The 21,815-nt window shown below is 42.5% G+C and overlaps 1 protein-coding gene across 1 annotated transcript in view; it reads right to left on the bottom strand.

Annotated features, from left to right (window-relative positions):
• Positions 1 to 21,815, bottom strand: part of LOC117357257 (laminin subunit alpha-2-like) — a 466,835-nt gene that overhangs the window by 102,239 nt on the left and 342,781 nt on the right. Inside the window, exon 37 of the mRNA XM_033937630.1 lies at positions 7,181 to 7,301. Within this exon, the coding sequence (XP_033793521.1) occupies positions 7,181 to 7,301 (121 nt within the window). The remainder of the gene's footprint in view (positions 1 to 7,180; positions 7,302 to 21,815) is intronic.

Raw genomic sequence — 21,815 nt, 5'->3', positions numbered from 1 at the left:
ATGTGTGGATTAGGAACTGAGGGATAATCTTCAGTTCCTGAGGGATAATCTACACACAAAGGGGCTCATTAAAAAAAAAAAAATGCAGATGTCCAAAATATCGATCCGTTCATGCAAGTCGTTACCTCGCAAGTCTGCCCCACTTCATTCGATGAGCATTAGTAATGTTGATTTTTATGGGTCCTCAGAGGGCCACCACGCACTCAAATGTATCTCATAGTGCGGGGCTCTACGTCACACAATGACGTCCCCAATAGTATGGGACGTGGTTGTCGTGTATACGTATAAAACAGCTGACTAAAAGCGTGACCGCCATTTCGTCTCTGACGCATTGGTGGGAGAATATGATTTCAAATGGTAAGAGGTTGAAAGTTTATAATGAATATGGTACACTTGATATAAGTAATATGGTAAAAGGCTAGGCATTTAGGAAAAATACACATATCTTTTATTTTTCTAGGGAGAGGGAGCCTTGATAAAGCCCTGTCATTTGGGCGAAACATGTTGGATAACTGATGTTTTCTACCCTCCCGACTAGCGTCACTAAGCTAAGTACTTTTAGCATATTTATATTTAAGTTATGTTAATAGCATTTATGAGACATATAAAAAATATAGGTCCAGTGACGAAAGGGTGCATAAAGCCCCGCACTATGAGATACATTTGAGTGCGTGGTGGCCCTCTGAGCACCCATAAAAATCAACATTACTAATGCTCGTCGAATGAAGTGGGGCAGACTTGCGAGGTAACGTCTTGCATGAAAGGATCGATCTATGATAGTACTCTTCATTCAAAATATAGGTGAAGCAAGTGCCTAGGTTTTCATTAGATGTCCAAAATAGGGCATAAACCAGCATTTGGGCATCCTAATCACCAGGATGTCCAAGTGCCGATTTTCAAAACTGTCTTTCTGGACGTCTTGAGAGGTATCCTAGCCGCTGTGTGTCCAAGACTAAAGCAGGGGATGTTGAAGGTGTATTATGTGCAGGCTTTGGATGAGTTTAGATTTGGACGTCTTATGCCAATAATAAAATGTTTCCCAAGACGTCCTGCATGGAACTTAAGACGTCCAGAGCTAGACCTGTTTTAAAAATATCTAAGTGCTAAAATCATACCAGATGACCACTGGATACATGAAGGTATGACCCTCCCCTACACTCCTCCATTGGCCACTGACCCTCTCCCACACCTCAAAGATCTGAATGAAACAGCAGCACTTGGTATTTGAAAGCGTAGTAGAGTAGCACACAGGTGTCTTAAGTAGCTTGGTGGGTTGGCTAGTGAGCCAAAGAGAGGAGGACCCAGGCCCATAAGCCACTCTAACCACTAAATTTATGTGGAAAGTGTGAGCCCACCAAAAGCCTACTATATTGCCATATAAGTGCCACCTGCATCCATAAGGGCTATTGGGGAGGTAGGAAGGTGGGTATAGTAAGTTTGGGGGGAGTTTTGGAGGGCTCACCATACATTAAAAAGGGGGTTATGGTGCGATGTACTTCTGGCACTCTTTATGTGAAGTTCACAGCAGTGCCCTCTAAGGTGCCCCTTTGCTCTATTAACACCTAATGGCTCTATGTGGCCAGTCCATTACAATGATGGCTCCTCCCATGTCAAAATGGTCTGGATTTGGATGTTTTGAACTTGGATGCTTTTGTGGTCGAAAATGGCGAAAAAAGTTAGGAGTTCTAAGGTTAGATGGCCTGACAGCCAAGAGGTCTAAGTAGGTGATTTTTGCAAAAAAATTTTTTTAGATGTTTATCGGTTTCAAATATAGACATGTCTCCATCCTGATTTTTGGATGTCTTGTGGGAAACATCCAAAGTCGGACTTTTAGACATCCTATCAAAAATGGCCCTCCATGGCTGCAGATAGAGCTTTTTAATCCACAGGTACAAAACTCAAGGCCCGATGCTCAAAGCTCTAGCAACCTGGTAAAAAAAAAAAAAAAATACCGGGTTCAGAGTGATTTTTCTTTACCGGGTGATGCTCAGCTTAAATAGCGTGCAAAACATATGCATACTATTTGTGCGGAATAGCCAGGTAAAAAGGGGGAGGAACTGTGCCTCTAAGCGGTAGGTTCAGCTCTTCTTAGCAGGCTCAGTAGTTCCTGATTCCCCCCGGGCTGTCAGCTGTTTCTTGACTGTTGCCACTCTCTACCTGCTGGCAGGACTCATGGGAGCTGCGATCAGCTGAGCTGGTAAATCGAAACATATAAATATAAACTCATTTCATTTTCACATTATTTATATTTTTTAATATGCATGCATAGTTCCTCAGGGTTGTTAATTTTTATTGTTTATATGTTTTGATTTGATATTTTATTTTGTTATGGTTTGTCTTTGCCTCTGACGCAGCCGTTGGTAAAACGTGGCCACATCAGGAATTTTATGTAATAAAGTTACTTAGTTAGAAAATTACCCTCCACATGTTTAGAGTGCGTTAATCAAAGGTATTTCCTTCCATAAGTAAAACAATATTTTTAGCCAAAAAAGGGGGCATTATTACCTGACTTGAATGCAGGCAAAACTGCCTGTGCTGTTTTACACGGTGTTCAGATGTATTCCCATTGTGGGGCCATGGTCAAAGGAAGGGCAACGTTTCTTGTTTTTTTGGATTTATAGTCATAGCAAAACTACCTGTATGGTTTTGCTTTGACAATGATGCAAACTCCTTGATGAACAGTACCCAAGACTGTAATTTATCTCCTTCATTAGTGTAAAGGGTTCCACTAAAAATGTATCACTTTGTTAGTGCAGTTCAGTTAGATATTAGTTCCAGCCACTGGGTGACAGCAAAGTGCATTCTAGCTGAGCACATGCTCTGTCTTAATTTCCTTAATGCCATTAGGAATGTGTAACGGAATCAGGTTGTACTCAAACTGGACAGGCGTCAACCTGGCTCAGGTTCAACAGAATACAGTACATGGAAGTGGTTATGGATTTTGACAGCTTGCATAAGATAACTGGCTAATTTCAACCAGCCATATGTAAATATTCAGGTGAACCTAGCTGCCTAGGTTTTTGACTGAATATTCACCTATGTCTACTAGTCAAAATTTTTCTACCTAACTGTAGTTGGTTTAATGCTAAAAAACAAAATAAAAACAGATATTAATCAGCTAAGTCCTCTCAAAAGAATGGTTGTCATACCCTCCCCAGTGGCAAAATATTAACCCCTTCAAAAATTCTGAAGTGAAAGGAAGAGGAATGAAGGACACCTCAGATGCTATGGGGGGGAGGGGGTAGTTGGTAAGGAAAGTTATGCTGGTAGTTGGGGAGCAAGGAAAGAGAGATAAGCTGGACACCAAGGGGTGGGGGTTGGGAGTAGATAAGGAGAAAGGTAATGGAGATTCTCGACTGTGGAGGGATTGGCATGAGAAGGGGAATGCTAAATATGATGGGTTGTGGGAAGAGCCTTGTGCCAAGCTAGGATGGGGAAGTGAATGCCTAAAGGTTCGCTTAGGGTGTCAGATAGCTTTGGGCCAGGTCTGTACTTGCATTCCCCAGTTCAATAAGGGGAATGCCATATTCTCTTATTTAACTATACGTGACCATCTCTGGAAAAAGGTATCTAAAATCTCAATCTTTCAATGGAAGTAAAACCCAGATGTCTCAGTCTCTCTCCTTTACTTCCACTGAAAGCAATGGAAGTAAAGCCCAGATGTCTCAATCCACCTTCCTTTTCCTGGAGCCATATGGTAACCCTACCCCAGCTTCAAAATTGGTTCTGGCACTGGTCCCAAACAAATAAAATATTTTGTGTGCCCCACTCTTCAGCATCCGGATTAGCTTAAGGTAACTGCCTAAAACTCCACGGTTACATAAGTCAGTATTCTTCAACCATTTTACACCTATGGACCGGCGGGAAAAAAAAAATTATTTTGTGGACCAGCAAACTACTAGGACAGAATAGACACCGAAGAGGGAGTGGAAAATATGAAAAAGGATCTGCAAAAGTTAGAGGAATGGTCTAATGCCTGGCAACTAAAATTCAATGCAAAGAAATGCAGAGTAATGCATTTGGGGATTAATAATAGGAAGGAACCGTATATGCTGGGAGGAGAGAAGCTGATATGCACGGACGGGGAGAGGGACCTTGGGGTGATAGTGTCCGAAGATCTAAAGGCGAAAAAACAGTGTGACAAGGCAGTGGCTGCTGCCAGAAGGATGCTGGGCTGTATAAAGAGAGGCGTAGTCAGTAGAAGGAAGAAGGTGTTGATGCCCCTGTACAGGTCATTGGTGAGGCCCCACTTGGAGTATTGTGTTCAGTTTTGGAGACTGTATCTGGTGAAAGACGTAAGAAGACTTGAGGCGGTCCAGAGGAGGACGACGAAAATGATAGGAGGCTTGCGCCAGAAGACATATGAGGAGAGACTGGAAGCCCTGAATATGTATACCCTAGAGGAAAGGAGAGACAGGGGAGATATGATTCAGACATTCAAATACTTGAAGGGTATTAACGTAGAACAAAATCTTTTCCAGAGAAAGGAAAATGGTAAAACCAGAGGACATAATTTGAGGTTGAGGGGTGGTAGATTCAGGGGCAATGTTAGGAAATTCTACTTTACGGAGAGGGTAGTGGATGCCTGGAATGCGCTCCCGAGAGAGGTGGTGGAGAGTAAAACTGTGACTGAGTTCAAAGAAGCGTGGGATGAACACAGAAGATTTAGAATCAGAAAATAATATTAAATATTGAACTAGGCCAGTTACTGGGCAGACTTGCACGGTCTGTGTCGGTGTATGGCCGTTTGGTGAAGGATGGGCAGGGGAGGGCTTCAATGGCTGGGAGGGTGTAGATGGGCTGGAGTAAGTCTTAACAGAGATTTTGGCAGTTGGAACCCAAGCACAGTACCGGGTAAAGCTTTGGATTCTTGCCCAGAAATAGCTAAGAAGAAAAATAAAAAAAAATAAAATTTTTTTTTTAAATTGAATCAGGTTGGGCAGACTGGATGGACCATTCGGGTCTTTATCTGCCGTCATCTACTATGTTACTATGTTACTATGACTGAAATTTAAAAACCCTGTTTCCGTGAGATCGGTCCTCGCAAACCATCTGATCCCATCCGCACAAGCCTCAGTTATGATTTTATACTGAATGTATTTTATTAAAGTATAAAAAGAAACAATATTCTGTACAATTGTCATTTTATAAATACAAATAATACAGAGCAAGGATCAACAAAACCCCTGTCTCCCCTCCCCTTCACATATATCCCCTCTACTATCAAGAAAACTGAATATGCCAAATTATTACAGAATGCTACACAGAAATATCATGCTAACAGAATATCACAATCACACATAGCAGGAATAGAGTTAGGGGAGTGCAACTAGGGCAACTGCCCCCCTGGTCAGAGAGAGCCCAAAGCCACTGCCTAGACTTTGCAGTCCCCAGTTATGTCTAACACCAGCTCTAGCAGGATATATATTTCAAATCTGATATATTCTAATCACAAAATAGAAATAAAATTATTTCTTTCTACATTTTGTTGTCTCTGGTTTTTACTTTCGTCTTCTTTTCAATCTCTTCCTTCCAGCGTCTGACCTCTCTGTCTCTTCAATCCAGCATCTGCCCCTTCCATCTACTGTCTGACCTCTCCCCCTATTTGTCTTCTTTCTATGCCCCTCTCCCCTTTCCATCCAGCCTGTGCCCCCTCTCTCCTTTTTACATGATTCATTCCAGCTTCATTGCTCTCTTCATTTTTATCTCTCCTACATCAGATCTAGCATCTTTGTCCTTCTCTATTTCTCTGCTGACCCCCTCCCTTCCCCTCTCACTCCTGTCTCTCCCCATCCCCTCCTCTAATCTCCCTGCCAGCTGTTTCCTTCCTTTTTTCTTCTCCCTTCCCTCCTCCCCCTGTCCAGCAGTAACTCTCTTCCCTTCCCTTCCCTTTCCCTCCTCCCCTCTCAGCAGCATCTCTCCTTCTCCCTCTCCAGGTCCAGTAGCAGCTGTCCATTTTTTTCCCTTGCCCAGCGGCTTCCCAGACTCCTTTCCCTCCTCCCCTCCCAGCAGCATCTCTCCTTCTCCTTCCCTCCAGGTCCAGTAGCAGCTGTCCCTTTTTTCCCTTGCCCAGCAGCTTCCCAGACTACTTTCCCTCCTCCCCTCCCAGCAGCATCTCTCTTTCTCCCTCTCCAGGTCCAATAGCAGCTGTCCCTTTTTTTTTTTTTTTTTTTTACCATGCCCAGCAGCTTCCCAGCCTCTAACAGTGGCTTTCTTCCCTCCCAGCAGCTCTCTTTACTTACCAGTGCAGCGATTCAAGAAGGCAGCCTCAAGTCCTTTGTTGGTCGCACCACCTCTGAGGAAAGAGGAAGTTGCATCATCAGAGGCGGCCGCGACTCAGCAAAAGCCCCAAGGCTGCCTTTGTGAATCGCTGTGCTGGTAAGTAAAAAGAGATGCTGGGAAGGGAGAAAGCAACTGTCCTAGGCTCACCATGATGTCTCCGGCCCTGCGCGGACTACAGCCTCATCTTGCCAGTCCTGCGCGGACAGGCAGGAAATTGCAGATGTTGATCTCGCCAGTCCTACGCGGACCGGCAGGAATTTTCTGCAGACCGGCACCGGTCCGTGGACCGGCAGTTGAAGAACAGTGACATAAGTAACTTGGTAATTGAGTATACAGGCAGTTCCTGAGTTAAAAATGAGTTACATTTTTAAAGCTTTTCTTCAGTCAGATTTGTATGTAACTCAGAACTTGCAGATGTTAAGATTCTTGCTTCTTACTTCTGCTCCCAGCTGAGAAAAGGGTCAACTGTCCCAGTGTTCCCTCTAAGGTACAGCATGCACAACCACACACTGTTCTTAATGTGGCCATGCATCATTCCTGAATTTGCTACAGGAGAAGTGTAGGAGTCTATGCCACTGGAAATACTGCTCAGTAAAATCAAATGAACCTGCAACCACGTTCTTAAGTACAAGTCGTACTTAAGTCGGGCATCTATAACTCAAGGACTGCCTGTAATATACTTTATGTGCAAGGCTAGTATTTTAAATTTAATCTTGTAAGATATTGGCAACCAATGATATTTTAGAATAATCTGAGTGCTGAGTTCTGGAGTGTTTGCACACACTTCACATTTGAATTTGAAAATCCAGTGTAAACTACATTAGTCAATCTTTGAAACAAAGAGTGCATGGAGAATTAGCGAATTATAAACAGTTCAATGTGTGAACAAGGAACATACCTCTAATGAACAACCCTTGGTTATCCCCACATAGTCGGAGCTGCTCAATAAGTTGTATGGAGTTCGTGAAACTTCAATATCTTTTAGGCATCCTGTATATTTCTTTAAATTTACTTCAGGTCTGTAAAACAAAGACACAAAACAAAGCTGATGAACTTTAAGAATGATTCACAGAGATTTTGGGCTAGATGCACTACAGTCAGCAATCCTCAAACGATCGCTGCTGAACAGATTTTGACTGGTTTAGCGACGATCGGCTTTGCCGATCCTTTGCAGAAAATGGCTCACCGCGTGGTTTTCTGCAGGATCACTCATCCTATGATCTGGCCATGCAAATAATGTCATTAATATTGAAATGCCATGTAAACTACCAGAGCGATTGATGCTCTAACATGGCTTCCCGATGCACAAAAAAAAGTGATAATTTTTAGCATTCCAAAAAAACTTTAAGAGAGTGTTTCACTGATTTTTTTTTTTTCCTCACTTAATTTTGACAAAGAGAGACTAGAACACGCTGGTTTTAAGTTGCTTTATTTTTTATTTTCTGGGAAAGATTGTAAAACCCATTTCTAGTTTAGATAAAATTGGATTAGAACTCATTTTAATAAATTAAGCAACACTAGCAAAAAGTAAACCATTAGGATAAAAACTTATACCCAAAGTTACCAGCTGAAATGTACCAATTACCTTTAAAAATGAGAAGAGACATTTGTTATTGGAAGCCATATTTTTAGTTTTAAAGCTCCTATTAGTAAGGAAATTAGCTTTCAATTATAATGTGCCATGAAAAATGTTTGCTCTGTTTAGTGTGCCGGAGTTAAGAAAGTTTGAGAGACACTGCTTTAAAACCTAGCTATTTGAATTCATTAACCATTCCTTATACCAGGGGTAGGGAACTCCGGTCCTCGAGAGCCGTACTCCAGTCGTGTTTCCAGGATTTTCCCCAATGAATACGCATTGAAAGCAGTGCATGCAAATAGATCTCATGCATATTCATTGGGGAAATCCTGAAAACCCAACTGGAGTACGGCTCTCGAGGACCGGAGTTCCCTACCCCTGCCTTATACTCTGTCACCAGTGCTTATGTCTCTCCATGATAATAGATTAGTTTTGTCAGCAATTCATAAAACTAAGAGCTCCTTTTACTAAGCTGCAATAGCGTTTTTAGCACGTGCAGAATTGCTGCGTGCACTAAACCTGGGTGTCTAGCCTGCACGGCAATTTAGCCCGTGCTAAAAGTGCGCTAAAACTGCTATCGCAGCTTAGTATAAAGGGACCCTACCTGGGGAATCTACCAGACGTAAGCTTTTTTTTTTTATTTAGCACCCTGTTCCTGGAATAAACTTCCAAATAACATTCATCTTGAATTGAATTTTAAAGCTTCTTTAAAAGACTTTCTCTTTTTTTTAAATTGCTAGTAGCTTTCAGTTTGGACATTCCTTAAAATTATCACATTTATTAATAAGATATATAGGTATTTTTATATACTGTATAGGGGTTCTGAGAAGGTAAGCAGACCCCTTTTCATTTTTTTCCCCTGTTTTCTTCATCTGATTGTGTAGGTCTTTCCTATATATAATGAAGTTCCTTTCTTTTATTACATGTCATAAGAACATAAGCAATGCCTCTGCTGGGTCAGACCTAAGGTCCATCGTGCCCAGCAGTCCGCTCACGCGGTGGCCCAACAGGTCCAGGACCTGTGTAGTAATCCTCTAACTATACCCCTCTATCCCTTTTTCCAGCAGGAAACTGTCCAATCCTTTCTTGAACCCCAGTCGCTCTTCTTTGAACCTTTTCTAGAGCCACTATATCTTTCTGGAGATAAGCAGACCAGAATTGAATGCAATACTCCAGATGAGGTCACACTATAGAGCGATACAGGGGCATTATAACATTTTTTTAATGTGAGCTGCTGAGAATTGTTGTAAGCTTCAGCAGGATATCACATTTTAATCAACATAAACATACTGTAGGCTTGAAGGATTCACATATTTATAAGCATAAGACGAAGGCGAGTGACACAAAGCACAGCTGACGTCCATAAAGGAGAAAAGGGTCAATTCCTCCAGTTGTACTCTGCTTCTGCAAGCTGTTACAAAGGTATCCATCAGCATTTGCAGCAACCCTTGATACGGAGTTAGTGGTGGAAGGGATTTTCATAGCACAAACATGAGTTATCTTTCTCATACACAGCAAATAGGATATTGTACTCTGTTGTGTAATAAATCAAAGAGCATTTCTTTCTCTTCAAAGACATTTCCTTCTGCGGTGACTACCTATAGCTGACATCTGTATAACCAAGTAAAGGGACAATAACTCATAAGTCTGCTATAAGTTGGTTGGAAAATAAGGCCCCAGCCCACAGTACAAGCATGCACACACTGCATCACCTTCCATCATGATGAAGCAATTTAAGGGCATATATATATCATATTGGTCAACAATGGCGGCGCTCTTACTTTCTTCCCACCATTGTTTCTGATAGCTGTCATCTCAGCATTTAAAGGCAGTGAGCTATGAAATAAGTGGGCATAAAATATTTCTCCAAGGATTTTAGAAAAATGTAGCCAGCGTGTTCACAGGAAAAAGAAAGTCTTGATGGGTAGAGAAAGACACCTTTTTGTTATCAATGTACACTGTGTTTTGACAGACTGTAGGCAGGGTTTATTTTTTTTATTTTTTGTCACGTATGCTTGACAAAAATTGTTTACTCAAAATTGCATGCACTTTTCACTACAAATTGTACTTTGTCAAGCTAATGCAATTTTAAACAACATGCCTACACTAGAATGAGAGAGGATAAGGAAAAGAAAGGAGCCCCTAGGGACAGGGCAAAAATAATAGTAACTTCTACTTAAATGGCATTTCACATGATAGAGGATGCCATTTAATTGGCCATCAGCTAAATTGGATGTTTGCAGCTGAAGGTGAAGGTATCTAAGGAGGATGGGCAATCACTCTGGTGGCAGAGCCCCTCTAGCAAGAAAAACATTGTTTTTAGAGAATTACGGTACAGTAAATTTAGGGGAAAAAAGGAGATTCTATAAACCCACTAACACTTAGGGTTCCTTTTATGAAGCCGCGTTAGGGGTTTATCGCGCGTAATAGTGTGCGCTAATTTGCCGGCCACGCTAGCCGCTACGCCTCCTCTTGAGCAGGCGGTAGTTTTTCGGCTAGCATGGGGATTAGCGCGTGCTAAAAATGTGCGTGCGATAAAGTCGGTAACGCGGCTCCATAAAAGGAGCCCTTAATTCACTTAAACCTTTCTCCCAAGTTCCACTGCCGCTGTGAAATTCCAATAGGCTTCTCTGGTTGCATCTTGCAGTAGATCTGTTGTCATGAGTTTTCCATTTTCTAATCCTCACAGCATGACAGGGGGTGATAGCAGTGTAACCTTTTTATATCATTCCTCATGCCAAATGTCACATTGAGACGAGCGTGAGGTTGTTATACATGCACAGGAGGAATAAAGTGTAAAAATTAATTATTCACATTTGCAATATGATCCAGCATTGGGTAGCTGCAGAAGCCAGACTGAACAGAGTGCTAAGGATGAAGAGGGCCACAGGGCCTCTGAAAATCCATTGCTAACATTTTGGGCTGCACGTAGTGTTATGTGAATGTCCTCCTTGGTCAATCAGGGATATGCTAAGACCCATGCCATGCTGTAAATCACTTTCAAAAGAGAAATGTTTGTAAGCCAGTTAACTCAAAATGAGCAGTTTCTATCACAGAGTATGCAAAACTATGGGCTCCTTTTATGAAGATGGGTTAGGCTAATACCGCTGCGGCCGGCAAAAAAAACAACAAAGGCTTTGTAAAAGGGGGGGGAGGGGCGGTATTTTTTTAATGCTGTTCAAATCATGGACCTGATCTTTGAAAGGATTTAATGGGGTAGGAGAGGCTCTTGCCTAGTGAAATCACAATAAGCATCTCAAGAAGGGATTTCTATTAACTGCCTTTTCATGAAGACATTCTCCCAAAGTGGTTTACAATACCTTGAACAGTAATCAGGTATTATTAAATATTTCCCTATCTGCTCAGTCATAGGGAGCAGGCTGGGATTGAACTCACAACTGCAGGGTGGGGGAGGCAGAAGCTGCTCTCACCACTAGGCCATTTCTCCAGCCCTTTGTTTAATGGCACTAACCAGGCAGTGCTGCTGAATATTCCCTCTGACTGCTGTAGCACTGTCTGGGCAGAGTCAGGGCAGTCTGGGGGCTGAGTTAGGGCAGTCCTGGAAATTATGGGCACTGGTAATATTTAGTGCTGTTGCCTACATAGGTAATGTACAGCAGCCTTAAGTACACCCAGTTAACCATGTAGGTATGGCAATGAATATCAGCTGTACATGTATAACTTCTAAGAGCTGCTACTGACCCAGATTATTTAAATGCTGGTGCCCAGACATAGCCCAGCTTGAACATTTGGGGAAAATATTTATCAGTTTTTATCTTTTAGAAATCCATGGCTTAAGTAAAGAAGATTTATACCTATTTAAAAACTATCAACTACAGGAGAAAAAAAAACTGGAATTCGTTGCCGGAGAATGTGGTCAAAGCAGTTAGCTTAGCAGGGTTTATAAAAAGTTTGGATAACTTTTTAAAAGACAAGTCCATACATCATTATTAAGATGGATGTGGGGAAGTACACTGCTTATTCCTAAGATAAGCAGCATAAAATATGTTTTACTCTTTGGGATCTTGCCAAGTACTCATGACCTGGATTGGCCACTATTGGAAATAGGATACTGGGCTTGATGGACCTCCAGACTGTCCCAGTATGGCAGCTGTTATGTTCTTATTTTCTTAATTATGTTGAAAAACATTCCATGCGGGTTTGAAAACTGCTTCAAATGCTTACTGAAGGAGGCTGAGTGTGAAATACTATATATACTGTATATGATATCTGAATTTGAAAGAGGTGTTTGTGTTATTTGCTGACGTGGACCCTGATGCTTCAAACGCATGCTTCAATAACTCTGTTTGTCTATAAGGTACCGCCTGTCTCTGTTATTTCTGCAGGGTTGGCCCAATCATTATGCAAGACTAGGCAGTCGCCCAGGGCAGCAGCTTTTAGAGCAGGGGTATGAAATTCAGGCCCGCAGGCCAAATCTGGCCCGCAGTGTAATTATATTTGGCCCGTGAGAAAATACCGATTGTCTACTAGAACTGGCCTGCCGGTAGACAGTTTTTGGACCCAATCAGCTCATGTCCCCACGTTTGACATTTTTACAAGCTCCTGCGGCTCTCTTCACAGTCTCACACTGTGTCGCAGAAGCACTGGACTCCTGCAATTGCTTTTTTGGTAAGTATTGCTTTTTTCTGGTACTCATTCTTTACTGATGCTAGTGTTTTTCCGTATTCCTATTCGTTTTCTCTGCTTCACGTAATGGTTTTTGTTGTTATTATTATTATATTTTCAAACATATGTTGCTAATTCACATGGTATTTTATTTTGTCCCTTTTTGGTTTTAATCCCTTTGTAGTTTTTCCGTTTTAACTTCCTATTTTACAAAGGTGTGCTAAGCTTTTTAGCGGGCACTAAACACGCGTTAAACTCTAAATACATGCATGTTATCCTATGGATGCGTTAGCGGTTAGCGCACGTGTTGATTTTGCACGCGCTAAATCCACGCTAAAACGCATAGCACGTCTTTTTAAAGAGGACCTAAGTTTGGCTCAGCTATTTTACATCTATCATGGGCTAGTTGTACCTTGCGTCATTGATTTTTTAAACATATCGTGTTTAAAAATATATTATTGTTTTTTAAACATATCACCTACAGTTTCCTTTTGGAGTTGTACAATTATTATTATCCCAGTTAGAGGCAAGGGAAGAGCCAGAGATGAACGTATCCTGAGGACGAACGAGTGGCTACAGGGATGGTGCCGGGATATGAACTTCGGATTCCTAAACCATGGGGAAGCGCTACAAGGACTTCAGGGACCAGACGGACTCCATCTGACCAGTAGGGGTAAGAACGTCTTCGGACACCGACTAGCCCGCCTGCTTCACAGGGCTTTAAACTAGGTAAGTCGGGGGAGGGTACCCATTCACATATTAGTGCAGAAAGGAATTATCCTGATGAGGTGAGTCAAAACTCCGCTTCCATGTCCAAGATAAGTACCCACATTGCAAACAGTTCTTTGGGAGTCACACCGACTCGGGTAGGATACGCCTCACAGGGACTTAGCAAACACAAGATATGGAGGGCCATGTATGTCAATGCACACAGTTTAGGTAACAAAATTCTAGAATTGGAGGCTGAAATAAGGAATGCCGACCTAGATGTGGTGGCAATATCTGAAACTTGGTTCACAGACTCACATGGGTGGGATATGGCTATACCGGGCTACAATCTACTTCGTCAGGACAGAGAGGGCAGGTTAGGAGGGGGGGTAGCTCTATACATTAAAGAGGACATCAAAACCACCAGGATCACAGATGTCAAGTACACTGGGGAGTCCCTCTGGGTAAACCTGGCAAGAGGCAGAGAAAAATGCCTGTATCTAGGTGTGGTTTACAGACCCCCAAGACAACTGGAAGACATGGACACAGAATTAATTGAAGACATAGAGAATATCACTCTACGAGGAGAAGCTGTACTGCTAGGGGACTTCAATATGCCTTATGCAGACTGGAACTCATTTTCAGTGACAACCAGCGGTAGCAGGAGGCTCTTAACCTCCATAAAGGGAGCACGTCTCAAACAAATGGTAACGGAGCCCACTAGGGCCCAGGCGATCCTCGACCTGGTACTCACCAACGGCGAAAGCGTTTCAGAGGTCTCAGTAGGAGATACGCTAGCCTCCAGCGACCACAATATAGTATGGTTCAACCTTAGGAAAGGCTTCCCTAGATCAAACACGAAAACAAAGGTACTCAATTTCCGGGGCACAGACTTCGCACGCATGGGAGATTTTGTCCATCAGACGCTGCAGGACCAAGCAGAGACCGATGATGTAGAAGCTAAGTGGTTAACACTGAAATCAACCATACATGAAGCAACTAGCCGCTTCATAAAATCAGTAAATAAACGACAAAGAAACAATAAACCCCAATGGTTCACCGCGGAGATCTCGCACCTCATTAAGGAGAAGAAAAAAGCGTTTCTCTCCTACAAGCGCACGGAGAAAAGAGAGGCAAAAGTAGAATATAGGACCAGGTCTACAGTAGTCAAAATGGCAGTTAGGGAGGCAAAACTTCGAGTGGAAGAAATTCTGGCAAAAAAATTAAAAAGGGGGACAAATCCTTCTTCAGGTATATTAGTGACAGAATAAGGAACACAGGCGGGATAGTACGCCTTAGAAGACCGGACGGAAGTTACGTGGAAGCAGATTCCGATAAAGCCGAACTACTGAATGAATACTTCTGCTCAGTCTTCACCTGTGAGGCACCGGGACACGGTCCCCAGTTGAAGGCAACACAAAGCACAGAAGACCCGTTTCAGAATTTTGAGTTCACACCAGGTGAAGTTTACAGTGAACTGGCAAGACTCAAGGTGAACAAAGCCATGGGACCAGACAATTTGCACCCAAGAATGCTCAGAGAATTGAGCGATGTCCTGGCGAAACCGTTGGCTGAGCTATTCAATCTCTCCCTAAGTAAGGGGAAAGTTCCCCTGGACTGGAAATTAGCTAATGTTGTTCCTCTGCATAAAAAGGGTTGCAGGGCAGAGGCTGCGAATTATAGACCGGTGAGTCTCACATCAATAGTGTGCAAACTCATGGAAACACTAATTAAAAGCAAATTGGACACGATCTTGAATGAAGGGAATCTTCGGGATCCCAGTCAGCATGGATTCACCAAGGGTAGGTCCTGCCAATCCAATCTCATCAGCTTCTTTGACTGGGTAACAAGAAAGTTGGACTTGGGAGAGTCTTTGGACGTCGTGTACCTGGACTTCAGGAAAGCTTTTGACAGTGTCCCGCACCGCAGGCTGCTAAGCAAGATGGAATCGATGGGGTTAGGAGAGACACTAACTGCATGGGTCAATGATTGGCTGAGTGGCAGACTTCAGAGGGTGGTGGTTAATGGTACCCTCTCTAAAACATCGGAGGTGACCAGTGGAGTGCCGCAGGGCTCAGTCCTGGGTCCACTCCTTTTCAACATATTCATAGAGGATTTGACTCAAGGGCTTCAAGGTAAAATAACACTATTCGCCGATGACGCCAAACTATGTAATATAGTAAGTGAATGCAGTTTACAGAATTATATGGCGCAGGACCTGCTTACATTGGAAAGTTGGTCCTCAACCTGGCAGCTAGGCTTCAATGCTAAGAAATGTAAGGTCATGCACCTCAGAAGCGGAAATCCATGCAGGACGTACTTCTTGAACTGAGAAACTTTAACTAGGACTTCAGCAGAACGAGATTTAGGAGTAATCATCAGTGAAGACATGAAAACTGCCAATCAAGTAGAGAAGGCTTCATCTAAGGCAAGGCAGATATTGGGTTGTATCAATAGAAGTTTCATCAGCCGAAAGCCTGAAGTCATAATGCCGTTGTACACGGCCATGGTGAGACCTCATCTGGAGTACTGTGTGCAATTCTGGAGGCCACATTACAGTAAAGATGTGCGCAGAATTGAATCAGTTCAACGGACGGCCACCAGGATGATCTCGGGGCTCAAGGGTCTCTCGTACGAAGAGAGACTGAACAAATTGCAGTTCTACACTCTTGAGGAAAGTAGGAAGAGGGGAGACATGATTGAAACATTTAAGTACCTCACGGGACGTGTCGAAGTGGAAGATGATATTTTCTTTCTCAAGGGACCCTCGGCCACAAGAGGGCACCCGCTCAAACTCAGGGGCGGAAAATTTCATGGCGACAACAGAAAGTATTTCTTCACAGAGAGAGTGGTTGATCATTGGAACAAGCTTCCAGTGCAGGTGATCGAGGCAGACAGCGTGCCAGACTTTAAGAATAAATGGGATACCCATGTGGGATCCCTACGAGGGTCAAGATAAGGAAATTGGGTCATTAGGGCATAGACAGGGGGTGGGTAAGCAGAGTGGGCAGACTTGATGGGCTGTAGCCCTTTTCTGCCGTCATCTTCTATGTTTCTATGTTTCTATTAGGTTGGCCCGCAACTTTGTCCAAGTTTTTAATTTTGGCCCACTGTGTATTTGAGTTTAACACCCCTGTTCTAGCGCAGTGGTTCCCAACCCTGTCCTGGAGGACCACCAGGCCAGTCGGGTTTTCAGGATAGCCCTCATGAATATGCATGAGAGAGATCTGCGTATAATGGAGGTGCCAGGCATGCAAATTTGCTCCATGCATATTCATGAGGGCTATCCTGAAACCCGACTGGCCTGGTGGTCCTCCAGGACAGGGTTGGGAACCACTGTTCTAGAGGGTGCCAAAAAGCAGCCAGCTGCAGTCAAAACAGCACAGTTGTTCCTGAGAAGCAAACAAATTCAGAGAACATATGGAAGGTACTTTAACCCATAGAGATATTGATGCATATTGATGTTTTTTGATGCTGTGTTATTGTATTTGATGATATGTGTATCAATAAAAACTGTTTGAATCTAACCCATAGAGAAGGTGGGAAGTTTTCAAATAACCCATTCACTACAATTATTCCGGGTGGGCTGGTCTTGGGGTGATTATGACTGTTGAGAGGGGGAATACCTAGGCTCTGTATGTATAGTTCCAGACTTAAGTGTGTAGTTATAAAAGTGGGCTACCATTAAAACATATTATTTTACTATTACTCATCCTATTTTATGCTGAGACCTAGTTATCAATAACTGGTGTAAAGTTTCAAGTTTTCAAGTTTCATTAGGATTTTATATACCGCTATCAAGGTTATCTAAGCGGTTTTTTACAATCAGGTACTCAAGGATTTTCCCTATCTGTCCCGGTGGGCTCACAATCTATCTAACGTACCTGGGGCTAGAGAGGACTGAGTGACTTGCCCAGGGTCACAAGGAGCAGCGCGGGGTTTGAACCCACAACCCCAGGGTGCTCAGGATGTAGATCCAACCACTGTGCCACACACTCCTTAATAGTTGCCCACTGTTTAATATCTTAAAAATAGCCAGTCTTCTGAAAAGCGCTCCCTTCTCTGTCTTGGGGTGTCTAACTTAAGATTGCTGGCCGATATCTGATGATGCAGGTTGTGTCCACTTGGTTTACAGTAAACTCTTGCGTCCCAAATTCCGGGTCTTGTAGCTAAATGAGCACCTTCCTTCTGGCTGTTACTAAATCCCTATTCCTAACCATCTTCTCTACCTGGTGGAAGAGAAAAACTTTGGCTTAAACATGCCCTCAACTCTGAAAACATAACAAGTTTAGGGCTCCTTTTACTAAGCTGCGCTAGCGTTTTTAGCGCACGCAGGAAATTACAGCACGCTACCCGGCTAGAACTAACGCCAGCTCAATGCTGGGGTTAAGGTATAGCGCGCGGGGCAATGTAATGTAATGTAATGTAATTTATTTCTTATATACCGCTACATCCGTTAGGTTCTAAGTGGTTTGAAGAAAATATACATTAAGATTATAAATGAGAAGTAAGAAGGTACTTTAAAAATTCCCTTACTGTCCCGAAGGCTCACAATCTAACTAAAGTACCTGGAAATTAATAAAGAAGAGAAAATAAAGATGGTTGAAAAAAGAAAAATTTTATGTGAACTTATAGGATGGAAATTAAACTGACAGTGTAGTGCTCGTTAAAGCCCTAACACAGCTTAGTAAAAGGAGCCCTTAGTTATAGTTCCATCACTTTAACACAGGACACATGGGTGATTCCTTCATCATCACTATTACACTATTCAACAAAAATTACAGTATAGCCAGGATGATAATGAACAAGGCAAAAATAATGCTAGATAAGGTGCACACAACTATCATATACTGTTGGCATGAGAAGCAAAACTGCATCTGGTTGTAGTCATATTTCTTAAAATTAAAAATAAAGCATAGCTTATAACAGCATATTTTCAGTAATGCATAAGCTGTAAAGCATCCCAGCAAGCAAAGCAGAATGGTTTTTGATTTTGCTATCCATCATCGGGGTTTATTTTATGCCATTTCGGGGATATATTTATAAGGAAGTGCCTCATTTTGGGCGCTGAGAACAGATGTAAACTGTGATATTTTAGTCCTTTTTACATATGTACGGTCACATATACACCCAATTTTTTATTTCTGCCTCCAAAATGAAGAAAAGTTTTAAAAATTGCTGCCTCACTTCTTAGGGGGTCTTTTACTAAAGTGCAAGCTAACTGCTAAACCACCGGTGTTTATACACAAATTCATCCTAGACAAAGATAAGAGAACATAAGAATTGCCGCTGCTGGGTCAGACCTCAATTACCACGACCAAATTAGCTCACTGACTAAGACTGGTAAAAATATATAATAATAGTAACAAAAAATGCTTTTATAAACTTAGACTATTTCATTTGATAACGTCCATTCTCAAGCCCCCTTCCTTTCACATTCTAATTTACTCCTTGACCATCTCACATATTGATTACTGCAACTCATTATATCATAGCATAACTCAAAAAGAAATCCGTCGACTACAATTGATCCAAAATTACGGCCATTAAATTCATTCACAAGGCAAAAAAAATATGACCATGTCACTCCGCTACTCCGTGAAGCCCACTGGCTACCAGTACCACACCGAACATATAAGATACTCCTACTCACCTTTAAAATCAAACTCACCCACTCCCCAGCCTTCTTAGATAAATATCTCATCCCCTATGCAACCTCATGGGCCCTGAGATCTACTAACCAGAACTTTTCTATACGTAAAATACCATCTTCTCCGCTACAGCCCCTGCTCTCTGGAATCCCTTGACAAATTTAAAAGCAAACTCAAAACCTTCTTATTTCAGGATACATACCTAAACACAAGATAGGATCCCTCTCCTGCAAAGATTAACGATGAAAGATAACCGCTTTTAAGAAGTGACATCCTCTCCCTAGTTTTTATCCTCCTCCCCTTTTTTCCTTCCTTTTAAAAATTTTATTCAACTTCGATGTAATTGTATTCTTACCCTTATCCCAGTACCTCTCATATCAAATTTGTCTTCGTCTCATCTAACACTTATGTTATTTATATACTGCTTCTTTTTTTCTTTTAACCTAATTTTAGCATTGTAAACCGACCATATACTTGTCAATGGTTGGTATATCAAATATTGAATAAGCTTGGAAACTTGGTTAATTGTTTATTATATTTTAGTGTGGTTACATGTACACATCTAGGTTCATAAAATGAGACAGTTACTTGCTGTGGAAGTTGCAATCTTGCTGCTTCCATGTGGAAACTCCAACACTTCCACTTGGAAGCTGCTGGGTGTATGCTTCTTATTTTTCCCATGGATATAATCTGTAAAATGGCTGCTCCTGCTGTGTCTGCTGAATCGAATCTAAAAAATTTCCCTGAATTGGGCAGCATTAAAATGGGCTTTGATATATCACAGGATCTAGAAATTTGAAAAGACCCAGCTGACTGATCTCTTTAGCAAAACTGTTCCTCTAATCAGGAGATAAGGACAGTAAACAAATTTCAAATGGGGCCTAAATGCAGATCTGGCTGTCTTCATGATGGACTCTTAACTGCCTCATTTTATCACAGGTCACCTAAAATTAGGTGTCAAGTTATAGAATGCTAGCATTTACCCGTGGGATTATTACAGATGTGCATACTCTGTAGCATTCTATAACTTACACACACAACTGTCTTAGCACATAAATGAAGTATTTATGTGTGCCCAATGAATGTCCGGTATTAACATGGAATGAGTAGTTGTTCCTAAATATTGGAGTGTAAAAGCCAACTTACAAGGTCTGATAATTAAGTTCACGAACTTATCCTAGAAAAAATGCTGCATATCACCATGGTCATCTTTGAAGTACTCCCTTTAGGAAGCTATGCTCCGACGCCAGGCCTAGCCCACCCTTCATAGCAATTTTGGAACTCTTTTTCTGGAATGGCCATCAGAGTTGTTGTTCTATTACCCTTGATGTCCTGAATGTAATCAAAATGTCTTCCTTTCAATATTTCCTTTATCTTTGAGTAAAGAAAAAAGTCATTGGGGACCAGATTGGGGTGAGCAGGGAGGGTGTTCCAATACAGTTATTTGTTTTCTGGCTATAAACTCCCTCACAGACAGTGCCGTGTGAGCTGGTGCATTGTCATGATGCAAGAATCATGAGTTGTCGGCAAAAAGTTCAGTTTGTTTTCATCTACCGTATATACTCGAATATAAACCGGGATTTTTGGGCCAAAAAATGGGGTCCCGGTTTATATTTGGGTCATCCCCCAGTGACCACCCGAAACCCTCCCAGACTTCCTGCAGGCCTGCCTTAGGCCGGGACAGGAGGGATTCCTCTCATCTCCTGCCCCAACCGACACTAATAATTACCACCCTCCCTCATTTCCTCCCTCGCGTACCTGTTCACTGATGGTCCAGCGTGTATTTCGCGCTGAAATCCTGAGGATTGAAAAGGTAGTAGCCAGCAGCGCACCCAGGCCGGCATGTAGGAGTGAGCTTTTCGTGCTCCCAGCCGCCCTGCATCGATCCTTGATAGGCTGCCGTGAGAACCATGAATCCCACGAGAACTTGTGGAAGCCTATCAAGGAGCGGTGCAGGGCCAGCTGGGAGCACAAAAAGCTCGCTCCTGCATGCCGGCCCGGGTGCGCCGCTGGCTACTACCTTTACAATCTTCAGGATTTCAGCGAGGGATACATGCTGGACCACCAGGGAACAGGTACGCGAGGGAAGGTGGTAATTAGAGAATGACACGGTGACAAAATTCATCACCGTTCCCGTCCCCATGGATAACTGCGGGAAACCATCTTCATGTCATTCTTTAAGGAGAGAGGGAAGAATCAGAATATGAATGGCCACAACCACTTACCCGCAAGCTTTGCTTTGAAGAATGCTGGTGTAGAAGAACTAAGGTTGAAATAGACACTAGAAAATGACATGGGATTATTTCCCATGGTTATCCACAGGGACTGGAACGGTGATGAATTTTGTCACCGTGTCATTCTCTAGTGGTAATTATTAATGTCGGCCAGGGCAGGAGATGAGAGGGATCCCTCCTGTCCCGGCCTACCACTAGGTGGTTTAAGTTAAGGGGAATGGTTAATCTGCTGGCTGGGTTAGAGGGCAAAGGGGAATATGGGACAATCAAGCCATTGTGACATCACTGATGAGGTTGGCTCTTTTTAGGGGGAAGAGGGTACAGGGAAGGAAGGAGGGACAGTGTTCACAGCCTGGTAGGGAGGGGGGCTTGGTTCACAGCCTGGTAGGGAATGGGACTGAGTGCAGGGCAGGGAGAGAAGGGGGCTGAGTGCAGAACCTGGCAGGGCAGGACACTTGAATATTAAGCCGCTTGACTTATATTCGAGTCAACCATATTTCCTTCTCCGGATTGACTTATATTCAAGTATATACAGTAACTTTTTCATGAAGTCTTTTCAGCACTTCCAAATAGTAAACTTGGCTGTTTGTCCAGTTGATACAAATTCTTAATGAACAATCCCTCTGATATCAAAAAAGATTTGCAAAATCATTTTGACTTTTAATTTGGACTGGCGGAGCATTTTTGGTCATGGAGAATTGGCTGACTTCCATTATACACTTTGATGCTTTGTTTCAG

This window comes from Geotrypetes seraphini, chromosome 3 (assembly GCF_902459505.1).
Source record: "Geotrypetes seraphini chromosome 3, aGeoSer1.1, whole genome shotgun sequence".
Lineage (NCBI taxonomy): Eukaryota > Metazoa > Chordata > Amphibia > Gymnophiona > Dermophiidae > Geotrypetes > Geotrypetes seraphini.
The sequence above is the reverse complement of the archived record's forward strand: the minus strand, read 5'-3'. Positions and strand labels throughout refer to the sequence as shown.